The 15,804-nt window shown below is 24.5% G+C and overlaps 5 protein-coding genes across 6 annotated transcripts in view; 3 read left to right on the top strand and 2 right to left on the bottom strand.

Annotated features, from left to right (window-relative positions):
• Positions 1-15,804, bottom strand: part of LOC127287704 (uncharacterized) — a 64,062-nt gene that overhangs the window by 47,948 nt on the left and 310 nt on the right. For both annotated transcript variants that reach the window (XR_007843910.1, XR_007843909.1), the window contains exon 2: positions 11,742-11,830. The gene's annotated coding sequence lies outside the window, so the exon portion shown is untranslated. The remainder of the gene's footprint in view (positions 1-11,741; positions 11,831-15,804) is intronic.
• On the top strand, positions 110-2,374 carry LOC127287702 (WD repeat domain phosphoinositide-interacting protein 3). The gene is made up of 6 exons (XM_051314769.1): positions 110-319; positions 803-979; positions 1,109-1,366; positions 1,426-1,627; positions 1,704-1,927; positions 2,022-2,374. The coding sequence occupies exons 1-6, from the start codon at positions 253-255 to the stop codon at positions 2,126-2,128; spliced, it is 1,035 nt and encodes a 344-aa protein (XP_051170726.1). The 5' UTR covers positions 110-252; the 3' UTR covers positions 2,129-2,374.
• Positions 2,972-5,329, bottom strand: LOC127287730 (uncharacterized). Its single transcript, XM_051314820.1, has 6 exons — positions 5,077-5,329; positions 4,799-4,931; positions 4,536-4,710; positions 4,376-4,461; positions 4,159-4,294; positions 2,972-4,017 (listed from the first exon to the last, which is right to left on the bottom strand). Exons 2-6 carry the CDS (start codon positions 4,877-4,879, stop codon positions 3,821-3,823), a joined length of 675 nt encoding a protein of 224 aa, XP_051170777.1. The 5' UTR covers positions 4,880-4,931; positions 5,077-5,329; the 3' UTR covers positions 2,972-3,820.
• LOC127287736 (UPF0193 protein EVG1) lies at positions 6,065-7,544 on the top strand. The gene is made up of 5 exons (XM_051314833.1): positions 6,065-6,287; positions 6,424-6,548; positions 6,618-6,705; positions 6,773-6,916; positions 7,256-7,544. Exons 1-5 carry the CDS (start codon positions 6,200-6,202, stop codon positions 7,468-7,470), a joined length of 660 nt encoding a protein of 219 aa, XP_051170790.1. The 5' UTR covers positions 6,065-6,199; the 3' UTR covers positions 7,471-7,544.
• LOC127287684 (sorting nexin-8-like) lies at positions 7,887-15,584 on the top strand. The gene is made up of 9 exons (XM_051314748.1): positions 7,887-8,129; positions 9,079-9,206; positions 12,807-12,939; positions 13,021-13,214; positions 13,738-13,855; positions 13,940-14,399; positions 14,516-14,732; positions 14,817-15,005; positions 15,098-15,584. The coding sequence occupies exons 1-9, from the start codon at positions 8,105-8,107 to the stop codon at positions 15,182-15,184; spliced, it is 1,551 nt and encodes a 516-aa protein (XP_051170705.1). The 5' UTR covers positions 7,887-8,104; the 3' UTR covers positions 15,185-15,584.

Below are 15,804 nucleotides of genomic sequence, written 5' to 3'. Positions count from 1 at the left end.
TTTTTACAATAATAATGTAACCAATGAGAAAACATTAAATTTTGGATAGGTGTTTAATGTCCAATCAAAAAAATCATTTTAAAATTAATTTCTATTGTATCCATTTTGTTGACAGTTTGTCAAGAATGACAAGATGCCAAGTTATTTTGTACGCACGCAAAAAATAAAGATTAAATATAAACCGGTGAAAATGTGATAAAATCTTCAATAAAATAAATTTAATGTTGAATGTGAAACGTACATTTTAATAAAATGAACTTAACTGCGGGAAATCCGTATGAAAATGGCTTACTATATGCCGGTTTTAACCAAGATCAAGGTAAATTATATCGGGGTATAAAAAATTTGACAGTATGCCATAATATAATATTTATATTCATATAATTTTAGTAACTATATTGGAAAAATGATAATTTTCCTTAAAATGTTTCATTGTATAATTTTGAACAACAGCTGAATTTTACCTGAGAAAACTTAGAAACTTGTTTTGCTTGTGCCATAACCTCTAATTATAAATTCAATTTGTTTTTTTTTCTTCTCTGTTAATAATTAATTACAGAGTTTTACTCTTTTAGTGTTATATAATTTTTATTTTCAATAAAAGTAGAATTTTTAATTTGAATAATTAAAAACATTTTATTGAAAATGAACGATTTTTTAGATTGTAATTTATTGTTTGTTTCTTCCGTTTAATTTTAATTTAAGAAGTCATTAAATATGACTTACGTACTAGTTTGTAGTAAACAGATAAATGTTATCATTTAAGTCTCAGTATTTAATGTTCATGTGTGAATATTGATAGGTTGTTTCGCTTGTGGTATGGAAAATGGCTACAGAGTTTACAACTGTGACCCACTGAAGGAGAAAGAAAGACACGATTTCACAGATGGAGGATTAGGATATGTTGAAATGCTTTTTAGATGCAATTATTTAGCATTAGTAGGCGGAGGATCAAAATCTTTATATCCCAATAATAGAGGTGAAAGAAAAACTAATTTTTTTAAGAATATAATTTCAAGTACCGAAAAATTATATTATTTAATATTTAGTTTTTTTTGTTTAAAATCGTTTTAATAATAATAATTATTATTATTTTACATATTTTCAGTAACGATTTGGGATGATTTAAAGAAATCACCGGCAATAACTTTAGATTTCAATGCTCCTGTAAAAGGAGTAAAATTAAGAAGAGACAGAATAGTAGTAATTTTGGAAGGAGTTATTAAAGTTTACACTTTCACACAAAATCCCCAACAATTACATGTGTTCGAAACAAATCCTAATCCTAAAGGTTTGTGTGTTTTATGTCCGAATAGTAATAATTCTTTACTCGCATTTCCTGGTCGAAAAAATGGACACGTTCAAGGTAAGAATTTGAAGAATATAAATAATTTTTCAAATGTAAATTTTATTTGTAATTTGCAGTTGTCGATCTAGCGAATACAGAAAAACAACCATTGAATATTGAAGCACATGAAACGCCTTTATCGTGTATAGCATTAAACTTACAAGGAACAAGATTAGCTACTGCTTCTGAAAAGGGTACTTTAATTAGAGTTTTCGACACACAAAGTGGAATGAAAATTAATGAATTAAGAAGAGGTACAAATCACGCGAATATTTATTGGTGAGTGCAAAAGTGAATGATATTACTTTTTTGTTTTAAATATTTAACATTTATATAATATATGTTGAATTTATAGTATAAATTTTAATCACGACTCAACATGGATGTGCGTTGCAAGCGATCATGGCACGGTGCATGTTTTTGCTGTTGAGGATTCAAAACTTAATCGACAGTCTAGCTTAGCATCTGCAACTTTCTTGCCAAAGTATTTCAGCTCTAGTTGGAGTTTTTGTAAATTCCAAGTTCCCGATGGACCTCAATGCATGTGTGCATTTGGAAAAGATAGCAATAGTATCATAGGTCAGTAATATTAATTACCCTTTCAAGATTTATCTTATAAAATAAGCAAAAATTTAATTGATAATAAATAACTAAAAATTAAATTTTATTTCAGTTATATGCGCAGATGGTAGTTACTACAAATTTGTGTTTAATAATAAAGGGGAGTGTACAAGAGACTTTTACGCGCAGTTTCTTGAGATGACTGACGACAAAATGTGATTGGAATTATGTTAAAAAAGAAGAGAAGAAAATGCACTTTTAATTTGGACAATCTATCCGTGAATCCCTTATATATGCTTTGTCACTATTTTTGTTTAATGTGACAAAATTACCGATTTTAAAAATACGCACTACAATGTCAGTGCAATTACGAGAAGTCACGCCGCATAATAAGTAAGTTCGATTGTCTGTGAATTCAGTGATCCAAGTTTTCGAGTTATTAAATCAAGAACTCAAAAAAAAAAATTGTGATCAAAAAATAAATTCAATGAAACTGAATATACGACTTAAAAGTCGAAAGAAAACGATGAAGTTTCGTATGATGAAAAGATTGAATGTTTAGAGACTGAGTACAACAACAAATCGCACATTAACTCATATATATATATATACAAATAATTTACGAAAATTATTATCTAATTGAAGAATTTAAAAAAAAAATGACGCAAAAAAATAATTTTAGCATAAAGTGCCAACGAATTTTTTGTACAAATTATGAAAAATTAGAAAATCTGACATGCATGTCATATACATATAATTTATTTTACTCGATAATCGAGATATAATATTGACAACCAATTAAATTCGGTATCTAATGAATTTTTAAAATTCATTATATTTTAAGTTTTGTAAATTAATTAAATTTAAATTATTAACATTTAAAATTATATTAAACATTCATATTTAATATGATATAAATTATTCAATTAACTATTACATTATATTAAATATTTGTATTTAATATAATTATATATATATATATTTTTTTTTCTTTCAAAAAAATTGACAAATTTTATAAATATAATCCATAATGATGTTTATGACAGAATTAGTAAGCAGGTATTTAATTTTTAAAGACGTTTCCGTACATTTATTATACACGTGTATACACTGAACTTTGCCATAAAATAGCAAGATTGTAATTTCACAGAACGTTGTGTTTTTTGAAATATAAAATACAAACCATTATGCCTTAATTGTTATTTTACTGATTAAATCAATTTTAATAGATAGTGTATTTTACAAGTTTACTAAAGGTATATATTGGAGATATAAATTTCATAATCTAGTGAAATATAACGCTTGTTTAAAAAATAATTAACTAATTTCCATTTTTTTTTCTTTCGATGTACGGATTTAATATCCTATCACGATTATATGTAGTTTTATTTATAGTTAATTTGATTTAGGAGTTGAAATATTTTTTTTTTTTATTTTGGTAACGTTGCAATATAAGCTGTGTGATTACTGCATTTTGGTATAGTTTCCATCACTTTGTTTTTTCTATATGAAACTCAGTTCATAAAATATAAATTTTTTTAATAATAATAAAAATCTTCATTTTTAAGAGTCTATTTTAAAGTTTTTTTGTTCACAGCGCAAAGTCATTTTAAAAATTCATATCCTCTGACTTAAATTTTTACTAGGCAAGTGAGAAGGAGCAATAGTAAATATTTATGAGTTATTTTAAACAAAATTGGCCCATCATCATCAGAACACAGGCCCAGCACCATTTTTTTTTTTTTAAAGTCGTTAGAAATAATCAAACCAAAATGATTCTTTTTCTAAATCACTAAATTGTCAATTGACATTGAATGATAAGGGGTTTTTTCTCTTTTCCATGTTTTTTAAATTTTACCTTCTCATCAGTGAAATCGTTTTTTATTAGTATATTTCACTATATATATATATTTAAACGTCATATGGTTGTGGAATTCCATTACTGTTATGCATCTTCTTCTCTTGAGTAGAAACAGGGAGCGCATACTTTATTTGCGACTCATGAACTTCGTGAATTATACCCTTCTTAATCACGAGACTGTTGAATGTACTATAAACTACATACCACATATAAATAGAGATTACAGCACAAAATAATACAACGAGCCCTGAAAAAAGAAAGTTCATTGTCAACCAAACATCAAACTATGTATTTTAATTTTTTACAAAAATTTTATTATAAAGTTTTTTAAAAAAAAATTTCTAATTGAAGGAAAATATTTTTTAAAAAAAACTTTAAAATAACATACGATCGGTTATGTCAGATTTCCCTCCTATTAAAACAAGAAAAGGACAATCGTCCTTTATTTGAAATAATGCTATAAATAATGAAACGATTATTGTCATCATCATCATCATCCACGGAGTCATTAAAAATCGATTGTTCTGTAAACATAAGTAATTATAATTTAATAATTGGATTATATTTATATTTCTTAAATAAATAAATACAAGAATAAATTTTACCATGAGAGCACCATATAGCAATAATAATGCTGATATGAAATGAATGACTGTTAATACAAGTGCAAAATACATTGCAAACATTTCGTCTGTAAAAAAAAGGAATATCAAGAAATTAAATGAAATTTTTTTTTCTGTATAATTTTTCCTTTTTTCAAAATACCTATTGCTTTTTTGTGCGCTAGTTCCAATTTTTGGCTATTAAGACGTTTGGACGTAATTTCCTCAAGTGCTTCTCTTTCTAAAGCATCCTCAGTATCTCTGACAATCATTACTTCGATTCCCGTCACATGTGACAAACCCAAGACAAGAAATATTATGATATATCCAGAAACTAACTGTAAAACAAATATATTAAAAAAAAATAATTTTATATATTAGCAAAAGAAGGCGAAATTTTGAAAATTTATTTATTTTATAACTTACCAATTGTAATTTGGCAATAATAACTGTGCCTTGTCTAAGTGTAAAGAAGTGTAAAAAATTCTTTAAAAGTCCCACCTTCATTTTGACTTTTGAATGGATTATTCTAAAAGGAATCAACAAAATATCTTGAAACCTGTTGAGAAAAACAAAATTTAAAGTTTCTTTTATTTCTCATTTTATTTTCATAAATTTATAATAAATAATAATGGAAATAAATAAATATAGGTAATAAAAGGACAATTGTCATTAAATAATTAAAAAAAAATATATTAACTTACGAAAGTAGTATATCACTCGACCGATGAGAATCAATAATTCACTTCTGTTAAAACATTCTTGAAAATTAAACTGATCACACCACAAATTGTTGATTCATTAGATGAAAAAAAAAAACTTTATTTGCTTATTGAAATAAATAATATCTTTCACAAAACACTTGGGGCAAAAAAAAAAAATTTGTGCGATTTTACATGAAAAGAATCACAAAATTTTCCAACCCGGGGTCAACCCCTGTCTGTAGGCCGTCAGACATGCGCATTTTCGTTTAATTTTCTAGAACCGGAGCAAATATATACATAAAGTTGGAAAACTAGATACAAATAATTTATATATAGGTATATAAATGATAAAAATAGATACAAAATCAGTTAATTTCATTTCATAAAGAAATTTAATAAAACAAAAAATTTTGCAAAAAATTTGTAAAAAAAAAAAAAAAAGTATTTATTTTTGTTGCTAAGGACTGTGTTTTTGTGCAAAAAAAAATATTATTGATAGAATCAAATAATTTTCATTTGAATTGAATTCAAATTTTGTTAATTATTAATAATTGATTTTATTATATTGATGAAATTTTAAAATTATTTTTAAGATTCTATTTATCATTTAAAACATTTATTCGATTTAAATAAATTTTTGATTCAAAGAGCTAAAATTGAATTAATTTTTATTTTTTGAGTTAATTTTTGTTATTATTTTTAATTGTTAAAAAGTTAATTTTTTTTAAACAATTAAAAAAATTAAATTAAAAAAAAACTCAATGATTAATTTAATCAAAATTTGTTTATTTCAAATTTAATTAAATAATTAATTAATTTTAATTAATTTAATTTAATTTTTAAATAATTAATTAAAATTAATTAGTTAATTTTTTTTAAACAATTAAAAAAATTAAATTTAAAAAAAACTCAATGATTAATTTAATCAAAATTTGTTTATTTCAAATTTTTTTTTTCTGTGTGGGAGAAAGTTTTTTCAATTATCGCATGTAGTCATAGAAACCTAGTCAGATTGATATAACCCCCTTTTTCTTAAACATACATTCTGTTTTATTTTTTCATCAATTCTTCTAACATTAATTGAAATTGCAATTTTAGTTTTCATTCTAAAAGGGAAACAAATATGACACAAAGAGTTGGTATTGGAATTGGAGCAATTCACAATCCACCAAGAGCAAAATATAGTCAAGAAACGAGAAATTTAATTAAAGGTACGAGATATTTTTATTATTACGGAACAATTTATGAAGCAGATACTATTATCTAATTTTTGTTTATTATATCTAATTTAATATTTTATTTATTTATTAATTTTTTTTAGAATTAATTTTAGATTAATGATTTTAGAATTAATGGAAGAATCGAAGCTTAGTATGATGCAAAGAAAATCTATTCAAAAAGCTGTGGATCGTGGAGAATCTTTACCTCATCCAAAATCGGCGAAAGATAAGAAAAAAGAAAAGGAACCCCAGGTAATATTCTACGTAATTATAGTAATAATTAATTATTAATTATTAATTAATTTATAATTTTCCTTATAGGTAATATATCCAAGTGTATGGAGAAAACGATCGCAAAATTTGATAATTAACAATGAGAGAGAACAATTTAGAAGAACTGAACCATTACGTATGAATTTTGTAATATTTTTTCAATATCACACGCGCACTTGAGAATTAAATTTTTCTTTTTACAGCTGATATGGAAAAACAAAAACGTCATCTAGCGCACATGATGGCGTATGGTAAGGATATGCCGCCAACTCCTAATGGACCATTAAATTTACACAGAGCTAAAAAACTACCCCCTACTCCTAATGATGATGAAATTTTTGAGGAACGTGAGTATATATGAATCTCATCTCAATTGCACTATGATTATATAAATATAAAACAAAATTATATAAAAATACACTGAAAAAAAAATTTATTTGGTTCAAATACTCGATTACTTGACTATTATCAAATAAATATTTATTTGTATCAAATAATTATTATTTGAGTCAATTAAATGATATTTGTTTCAAATACAGAAATTATTGGTTCAAATACAATTTATTTAATTCAAATAAATATTTATTTGATAATATAGTCAAGTAATCGAGTATTTGAACCAAATAAATTTTTTTTCAGTGTACAAAATTCAAAGAATTTATTATCAAAATATAAATCGTTTTCAGTTGTCCAAGGTATTCGCGAAAGAATCGAATTTCTAAAGGATATGGAAGCCTTGGGACAAGGGAAGAAATATCGGATAATAATACAACAGGAAGTTGCTGAAAAACTTCGTCTTATTCAATCATTGAATAAAAAACGGCCAACAGGACTTGAAAAAGAATTAGAAAAATTGAGACAAACACCAAATCCTTATCCTATGGGAGAACTTTCCTGTTAAAAAAAAAAATCGAGAAAATTTTGATTTTCTAAAGTATGAATAAGTTTAATATCATTAAAATACTATAAAACGATAGTATACCTCAATCGTATAAAAATAAAATTTTCTAAAATATATATATAAATCTTTTAATAACCTTCGTCGCTCAATTTTTAATTTTTGATGAAATCCTTTTTTTTCTATATATTGTTAAACAATATTTTTGAAAGGGAATATAAAATTAAAAAAATTAATTTGGAAAGCAATATTAGCGGAAAAAAATCCGGTATCCCCTTTAGTAATAGTTTGTATCTTATAATTTTTTACATGAAAAAGACATAAATTTTTTCACTTTCACAACAATTTAGTCTAAACAGAAACCACGAGAGGCCGTAATGCATCAAAAGAAACAGGTTTTACTGTCAGTAGTTCTTAATTCAGTTCTGCGCCATACGGCAATGGCATGCGACGTTCGATTTGTCGACGTTCCCATTTGTAAAGTAACGTCAAAACTTGTTAGTGTAATTGAAAAAAAAGTGTTATCAAAATCGTATATATTAAAAAAAAAAAAAATTTAACAGTGTTAAAAGGAACTTTTATCCTTAAAATCAAATAATCCTGGAACGATCCTCCAGGATCTTAAAAGTGCACCAATATGGCGTCAACCGATCTATCGTCAGGTAAATAAAATCTACAAATGTCCCTTTTTTTCTATATTATTTTACTTTGAATATAAATGAATAATTTTTCCTCTTTTTTAGAATATTCTTTAATAATGAATTTAAAACATATAATTAAAACTGGTTTCAGCAATATGAAAGAGAATAATTAAATAATCATTTTATTTTGGTACCGGTGTTTATACAGGTGAAAATATTGTATAAACATCAAATTATAAAGAAATTGTTGCGTATATGAATTCGTAATAAAATATTTTAATAAATTTGATAAAAAAAGTTAGCAAAAAATATAAATTAAAAAAAAAAAATTGTTTAACTATTTTTAAAAAAATTTTTTTCATTCTGTATACATTTTGATGCATTACGTCAAAGTGTAAAATACGTTTTAAAAAATATTAAAACATTTATTGAAGCAGGAAGAATGAAAATAAATTATTTCCTGTCACATTTTGATATTGCCATTTGTACTTATAGAAGATAATATGCGTCATATATGGCAGCATAATTTAGAAGCCTATTTCGTGATCAAATTTTTCAATAAGAGATGCAAAAAATTTATAATAGAAAATTACATTATTTTTTTTTAATGTTGCTTTTATTACGAAATATGTAATTATTACATGTTATCACTTATCATCCTTTGATACGATTATGACTCGGTTTATTAAATATTTCATTTTTGATTTAGATGAAGAAAAAAAAATATGCAAAATTATAATAATTAATAATTAAATTAAGCGAAAACAATGGAATAGTTAAATTTTTGTTGCAAGTAAAAAATGATTATATAATATTATTACAACAAATTTCAAATATCTGTCATTATTGAATTATTATTTCATTGTTTATAACTCTTTATCGTGTCATTTATTAAAATATTAATATAATTGAAATATAACTAATTAATAATAATAATAATAATAATTAATTGAAATAAATTTAATTACAGGTTCGATACCAGCATTTTATCGAGATGTGTATCAAAAAATTTGTTCACCAACTAGTGGAAATGTGGAAAAAGAAGTGTTTAAATCGCTTCTTGTCAAATCACAATTAAGCAGCTCTATTCTTAGTCAGGTAAAATAGATACATATACTACAGTATATGCAATAAGAAGAGAAAAAAGTACAGTTTTAAGGCACTATGGCACCTGTAATTCAAAAGCCATACGTGATTCGACCGTGCGAACAGGAATATAGCGGTCTCAAGAAATTAGGACATCGCGTCATAATACTAACAACATTTTATCTTTCACTACTCACAGAAAGTTCATAATAACCAAATTCACAACATTTATGCATTAGTTAATAACTTATGTCACACACAAGTTCTTTGAACTAATAATATATGGAAAATATTAAAAAGAAAAAGACAAATCGAAAAGTTATTTTTTAAACTTAGCACAGAAAATTAAAAGGCATTAAAATAAGTTACAACGCTTATTATTTTAATTCAATTTTGCTTATTTTAATACCAAAATGGATTAAAATAATAAGCGTTGCCTTTTAATTTTCTGTGACGTCAATCTAAATTAAAATTGAAAAATCGAAAATATTTTCCTAAACTTTGAAACTAATTTTTTTCTATTTCTCATTCTACTTTATCGATTTTACTCTGGGAAATTTTTATAATTGATTATAATTGAACTTTGAATATCTTGAGGCATGTTTGTTTTTCAATGTAATTTTGAGATTGTCGAGGTTAAGTAAAAATAAAAAATTTTTTATTTTTTTTTTTCATTTTTTGATCTCTTTGCAGAATATATAAACCGGTTTTGACTCAAGGTTCCTTTAGGCGTGAATTGAGATCGACTCATATAATTTTGTCTCTTCTTTTATTGATTGACAATTTTTTTTTTTTTAACGATATTTTTAACAAACATTATATGCGCATTTAATTTATACTTTGTAAAATTTACTCCTGAAGATAACAATATTAATAAAATGAAGACTGAATAAATTTTTTTGCATATATAATATTCGAATAATTAATAATCATTGAAATGATTATTAAAAAATGTTTAAATAAACTGCGCGAGAAAATTAAATACAGAATCACTGGAGTGAAACTTGAGAACTTGTCCTAAATATAACATATATTTGTTAAGAATTGAAATATTTTGCATTTGAATGAAGTTCATTCACCTTGGGCGATATATACACTCAGGGGAATATCTTATTTGGAAAAAAAAAGTCTTTACTTCGGTTCATAGACGATATATTTCTCTGGCTTTGAGTTAATATCTTCTATTTTACCTTTCACTTTTGACTGCATCTCATTCTATAGCAAGGTCACATTTTATTCACTAGGAATTCAATGTAAAGCTCTAATTTTAAAATTATTAAATAATAATAATATACAATTATAAACTATTTTTAGAAATGAAATGAAATCTTAAAAAAAAAAATTCAAGCCTTTATAAAAAATGAAATTTAGAAGATATATTTTAAAAATATCTAAGACTAAAGATTGGTATCCATAAAAGGATAAAATCGAAGGTATAATTAAAAGATTAAATGTCCACTTCAGGACAAATAGATTCTATTGAAGAAACGAAAAATGGCAAAAAGTGTTGAGAAAGCTAATCTCTAACATTCCGAATAATTTCATATAATATTATAAAAATTAAAATAAAATTAAGTAAAATTTAATTTGTAAAAATTTATTTTAATATATAGTAAAGAATAGAAATTTTGTAATTTAGAAGAATTAAATTTAACTTTCACCAGAATAAAAGATTGTTTATTTTGTTTAAAAATAACGAAAGACGGTAAATAATTAAGCGGTATTTTATAATCGGTGTAAAAAAAAACAAGTTATCGGGAAATATTTATCATTGAAACGCCCGTTGATGATATAAAAAAGCTGACATACTATGAATAAGAATTTTATATAAAACTAACTTTTATAAATTTTATTTAACTATATAGAAAAATTTTAACAATTTTTTCCTCCTAATTCTAATTGCTCCTTCAATAATTATTTTCAATTGTGTATTTTTAATTATAAATTATAAATGATAAAAATATTAAAAAAAAAAAAATTTTTAAAAATGTAATATTTTTTTTAATCACTTATATTAATTAAATTTAATAAAGACAAGTGGTTGACAATATTATAATGAGGGAAGTTAGTAATCATTTTAATATATTAATAATAGTTATTATTGCATAGTGATAAGGGACGGATATACAAGTAGACGTAATTGATACCTAGTGCACTTGTACTGCCTAACAATGTGAATGTGTTCATAGACTCACACTCTTTTAAATTTATTGAGTCAGTATTTGTGGTACCAGCTCTCGTCATCTCGAATCTTTTTAAAGAAGAAATGTTTATTTTGTAATTGCCATAAAGCGGAAGAAGAACAAACAATAAATCACTGATCTTAATCGTAAATGCATAATCACAATCTTTTCATTTTCAAAGATTTATATTTTTGTAGTTTCAATTAATTTCAATTAACTCTCTAGTCTATTGCTGCGAGAAAAATAGACATTTTCACTATTTTTAAAAGAAAAAAAAAATTCTAAATTCTATTTTTGTTTAAAAAGGAAGTTTTTGTTTTTACTTCTTAATTTTCTAAAAAAAAAGTATGTAATTTCCACTCACTTGGTTAATTAATTCAGTCAGGTAAAAACCACTTCTTGGCCGAAAGTATATGAAGTCAATAAATCAGCCAGGTAAATCCATCCATAATTCTGTAATTAAATAAAAAAAATTATTAAAATCTTACTTATTGTATTATTTTTTTAATTATTAATACAAAGTACATTAATTAGTTTGTTATCTTTTAGTTTTTTTCCCATTTTTTATTTTTTTTTGGAGGTCTCAAGAGAATGACCATTGAGATAAAAAAAGAAGTTTTAATTGGACTTTAGATGATTTTCAAACTTTGCTCAACTATAATTCAACTTGAATAATTCATTTTGTTAAATGATTTTTAACGAAATGAATGATTCAACACAGTGGAAACAAATCTGGTTTTCTCGAATTATTTAAAATAATTTTTTTTTTGCAAACGGATATTTTTAAAATTAGAAATGATTGTAAGAATCATGACACATATATGCGAATAAATTAATCTTCAATGAAATTATATATCTATATATATAGTTACTTTCTTCTAAGTATGTATGAAAGTTTAGAGGTCAAGGCTTGAGTATCATCAATGTCTGATCTTTATGTTTCTAATTGAGATTCGCTTCAATTATTTCTCATCTATTCTTATGCAATCATTAATTGTAAATTATTAAGGTCTTTTAATTTTAATATATATTACATATCTTTCCAAGTTTTATTTGACTTCTCTATTTTTATACAAAAGAAGAGACATTATTATATAGTAACCCTGAATTCCCTCTTACTTCCGTTGTCACGCGGACGCGAATAATTTTACTTAAATATTTTTATTAAATTTTACGCTTCACTTCATGTACCAACAATTATGAATTTTTATTATTAAACGCGATTTCACTAAAATTATTAAGAAATTCTCGTAAAAATCAGAAACAATGGAAATCGAAGGCTGCAAATAAAATATTGAAAAATTTCTCTAAATCAAATTGTGGAAAATTAATTTTTTAATTAATATTTATAAAACGATTAATAAAAATAATTAAAAAATTAATTAAAATTAATTTAATTTTAAATTTATAAAAAAATTCTTTATTTTAGATATGGGAACTGGTTGACAGTAAAATAGGATACTTGACACGAAGTGGATTGTATAAAGGTCTGGCTTTAGTTGGATTTGCTCAACAAGGAAAACAACCAAGTGACAAACTTTTGGAAAATTCCGAAACACAAGGTTAATATAATCAAACAAAAAAAAAAAAAAAAAAATAATAATAATAATAAATAAAATTATTTATACATTTTTTAATTTTAGAATTACCTGTGCCAACTCTGGGTGATTTGGCAGAAGTGACACTTTTGGCCCAACGATTACACAGAGGATATAATCCATCAAAATTAAATCTCACCTATTCTGATATTTGTAATATAGACACAATTGAAGTCAATTTAGTACCAGAGAAAAAAGGAATATTTCTCAAACACGTGGAATATCAAGTTACAAGCAAGGTAATTTTAATATACATGAAAAAAAAATTTATTTGATTCAAATACTCGATTACTTGAATATTATCAAAATAAATATTTATTTATATCAAATAATTATTATTTGAGTCAAATACAGAAATTATTGGTTCAAATAAAATTTATTTAATTCAAATAAAAATTATTTGGTTCAAGTATAAATATTTATTTGATAATAGTCAAGTAATCGAGTATTTGAATCAAATAAAATTTTTTTTCAGTGACGAAGCTGAAGTACTCAACGTTTATGATAAACGATTTTTAAAGAAATAATTTTTTAAAATGAAAAATTCTATAATTTTTTGCTTAAAAAATATTTTTTTATAATTTATTAATTAATGAAAACTACAAAAAATATTTTTTAGGCGAAAAATTATAGAATTTTTCATTTTAAAAAATTATTTCTTTAAAAATTGTTTATCATAAACGTTGCGTACTTCAGCTTCGTTTTCAGTGTACCAAATATATAATCCTAAAGCAATAAAATTAATATTAAATCTCTTTTTAGAGATTCAATTCCATGGTTTACAGGCGATACAATGATTTTGTTTCATTACATGAACTTCTTTTAACAAGATTTCCCTACAGATTAATACCAAAATTGCCTCCAAAGAAAATTGTCGGTGGTAAGTCAATTATCGTATTATATTTTAAAGAAAAATAATAATAATAATTATTTTCTCATTACTCGCTTATTCAATTTTTCACAGCTGATTCACAATTTTTGGAAGAACGAAGAAGATCTCTATTAAGATTTCTCACTTTAATTGCACGACATCCAGTTGTAAATAAAGATCCAATTGTACAATTTTTTTTCACCTACACTGGCGAGGAAACACAACATAAAATACGTGAAGTCTTTCGAAGAGTACCTGATGAATTTGGCACATCAGAATTATCATCAAGAGCTAAGGAATTAGTACCACCTGAGGCATTAACTGAATTTGCCAATAGTAGAGATCAAATACGTGTGATACTTTTGGGAATTTCACGATTAAAAACTATTGCCGATTGTTTGGCTATTAGATCGCATAGTTATGCTGTTGATATGGTGGAAATGGGAACGCAATTAAATAATTTAGCATCACAATCACATGAAACGAGTCCATGGTCCACGGGAGGTTTGACAATTTGGGAGGACATGAAAAAAGGATTTCACACTATTTCAAAGTGAGAGAATAATTTAAAATAAATATTTTTAAATATTTAAATATTTTTTTAAATTATTTAATTAATAATTTTATTAATTATAGAGAATTTGTAACAATAAAATATTTCTATTATAGAGAAATTAATTTACTATCAACAAGAGCTTTACAACAAGCGGTGAGAGAAGAAACTGTTGTTTGCGAGCGTTTAAATGTATTGTTGGACATTCTTATTGCTCATAGAAGTTTATGTGAAAGACATGAAAGAGGAGTCAGTGCTGATCATCAACGAGCATTGTCAACAATGTTATCTTTAAAAAAGCGACAAATGCAAGGAGTAATACGAGGAACTGATGTAAGTTTATCAATTTAAAAATTAAAATAATTATAAAAATTAATATAAAATTACTTTTTAAAAAAATTTCTATTTTATTCACAGGCGGATACTGTCGAATATTTAGAAAATAAAATGGTTGCTCAAGAATCAGTAATTGCCAATGTTGAATTAAGAAATTTGTTCTCCTTACATTGTCTTCATATGGAAACACAATTGGTTCATGCTCATTTAGAAATTCTCGCAACTGTTTTACAAAGTCTTGTAAGCGTTCAAATTCGTGGTCACTCAGAGGTATTATTTAATAACAAAAATATATGGTACCAAAAAAAAAAAAGGTTTCTATAAATATTTCATTATTTTAAAAAAAATTATCCATTTTTCAGTTGGCGGAAGTCTGGAAGTCGATAGAGCCTACAATAACAAAATGTTTGCCAGAAAAATCGGCAGATGGTTCAAATGGATTTTCATAGCGAAAAAAAAATCATATTTATGGATTAAAACAAACTAAAACAATATGTATGGGAGGAGAGAGTAAAGACTATGTTATGAAAAGCTTTCAAAGTTGTTTGCAAAATATGTAAAAGGATGATTTACTCGAACAGATATTATTAAAATTCCATTAATTCGGAATGAAACAATATAATGAATACTAAAATATTGGAATATATAGTGAGAGAGATTTTATTGTTATAGTTAGTGCAATATAAATTTTATATTATTCATTTATATAATACGAAACTCAAGAAAATATTACATCTTTGTACTTAATACATATTTTATTTGTTAAAAAAGTTAAATTTGTAAATGTTTTATAATATACTATATACTTGTACAAAATTTTTTTTAGATGTACATATATATGCATTTATAGATATATATAACGATAATATATTATGTGTATTTAAAAGAATTTATTTTTATGAAATATTTGACGTTGTATATATATATATATATATTTCTATTTAATGAAATTTTTGGACAATAATAAAATCGGATCATAAATAAGCTATAAAGTGAACATTTTTTGTTTAACCTCTCTTTATAGGTGCAATTTTGGATCATTGCCAAAAGATACACATGGCATTAGTTG

Source organism: Leptopilina boulardi, unplaced genomic scaffold (assembly GCF_019393585.1).
Source record: "Leptopilina boulardi isolate dan_hultmark-lab unplaced genomic scaffold, ZJU_Lbou_2.1 LbouV2_123, whole genome shotgun sequence".
In the NCBI taxonomy this organism is placed as follows: domain Eukaryota; kingdom Metazoa; phylum Arthropoda; class Insecta; order Hymenoptera; family Figitidae; genus Leptopilina; species Leptopilina boulardi.
Note: the sequence above shows the minus strand (reverse complement) of the source record. Positions and strands in the feature narration are given on the sequence as shown.

What these genes read in the sequence shown, in the direction of transcription:
- LOC127287730 (XM_051314820.1), bottom strand. Translation starts at nt 4,879, where the DNA reads ATGAAGGTGGGACTTTTAAAGAATTTTTTACACTTCTTTACACTTAGA. An exon ending in AGCGCACAAAAAAGCAATAG is followed by an intron (nt 4,462 to 4,535) that starts GTATTTTGAAAA and finishes TTTTTTTTACAG; the next exon opens with ACGAAATGTTTGCAATGTAT. An exon ending in GAAATCTGACATAACCGATC is followed by an intron (nt 4,018 to 4,158) that starts GTATGTTATTTT and finishes TTCTTTTTTCAG; the next exon opens with GGCTCGTTGTATTATTTTGT.
- LOC127287684 (XM_051314748.1), top strand. Translation starts at nt 8,105, where the DNA reads ATGGCGTCAACCGATCTATCGTCAG. An exon ending in GTCAACCGATCTATCGTCAG is followed by an intron (nt 8,130 to 9,078) that starts GTAAATAAAATC and finishes ATTTAATTACAG; the next exon opens with GTTCGATACCAGCATTTTAT. An exon ending in AATATCAAGTTACAAGCAAG is followed by an intron (nt 13,215 to 13,737) that starts GTAATTTTAATA and finishes ATCTCTTTTTAG; the next exon opens with AGATTCAATTCCATGGTTTA.
- LOC127287702 (XM_051314769.1), top strand. Translation starts at nt 253, where the DNA reads ATGAACTTAACTGCGGGAAATCCGTATGAAAATGGCTTACTATATGCC. An exon ending in CGGTTTTAACCAAGATCAAG is followed by an intron (nt 320 to 802) that starts GTAAATTATATC and finishes GAATATTGATAG; the next exon opens with GTTGTTTCGCTTGTGGTATG. An exon ending in AATCACGCGAATATTTATTG is followed by an intron (nt 1,628 to 1,703) that starts GTGAGTGCAAAA and finishes TTGAATTTATAG; the next exon opens with TATAAATTTTAATCACGACT.
- LOC127287736 (XM_051314833.1), top strand. Translation starts at nt 6,200, where the DNA reads ATGACACAAAGAGTTGGTATTGGAATTGGAGCAATTCACAATCCACCA. An exon ending in AAAAAGAAAAGGAACCCCAG is followed by an intron (nt 6,549 to 6,617) that starts GTAATATTCTAC and finishes TTTTCCTTATAG; the next exon opens with GTAATATATCCAAGTGTATG. An exon ending in TAGAAGAACTGAACCATTAC is followed by an intron (nt 6,706 to 6,772) that starts GTATGAATTTTG and finishes TTCTTTTTACAG; the next exon opens with CTGATATGGAAAAACAAAAA.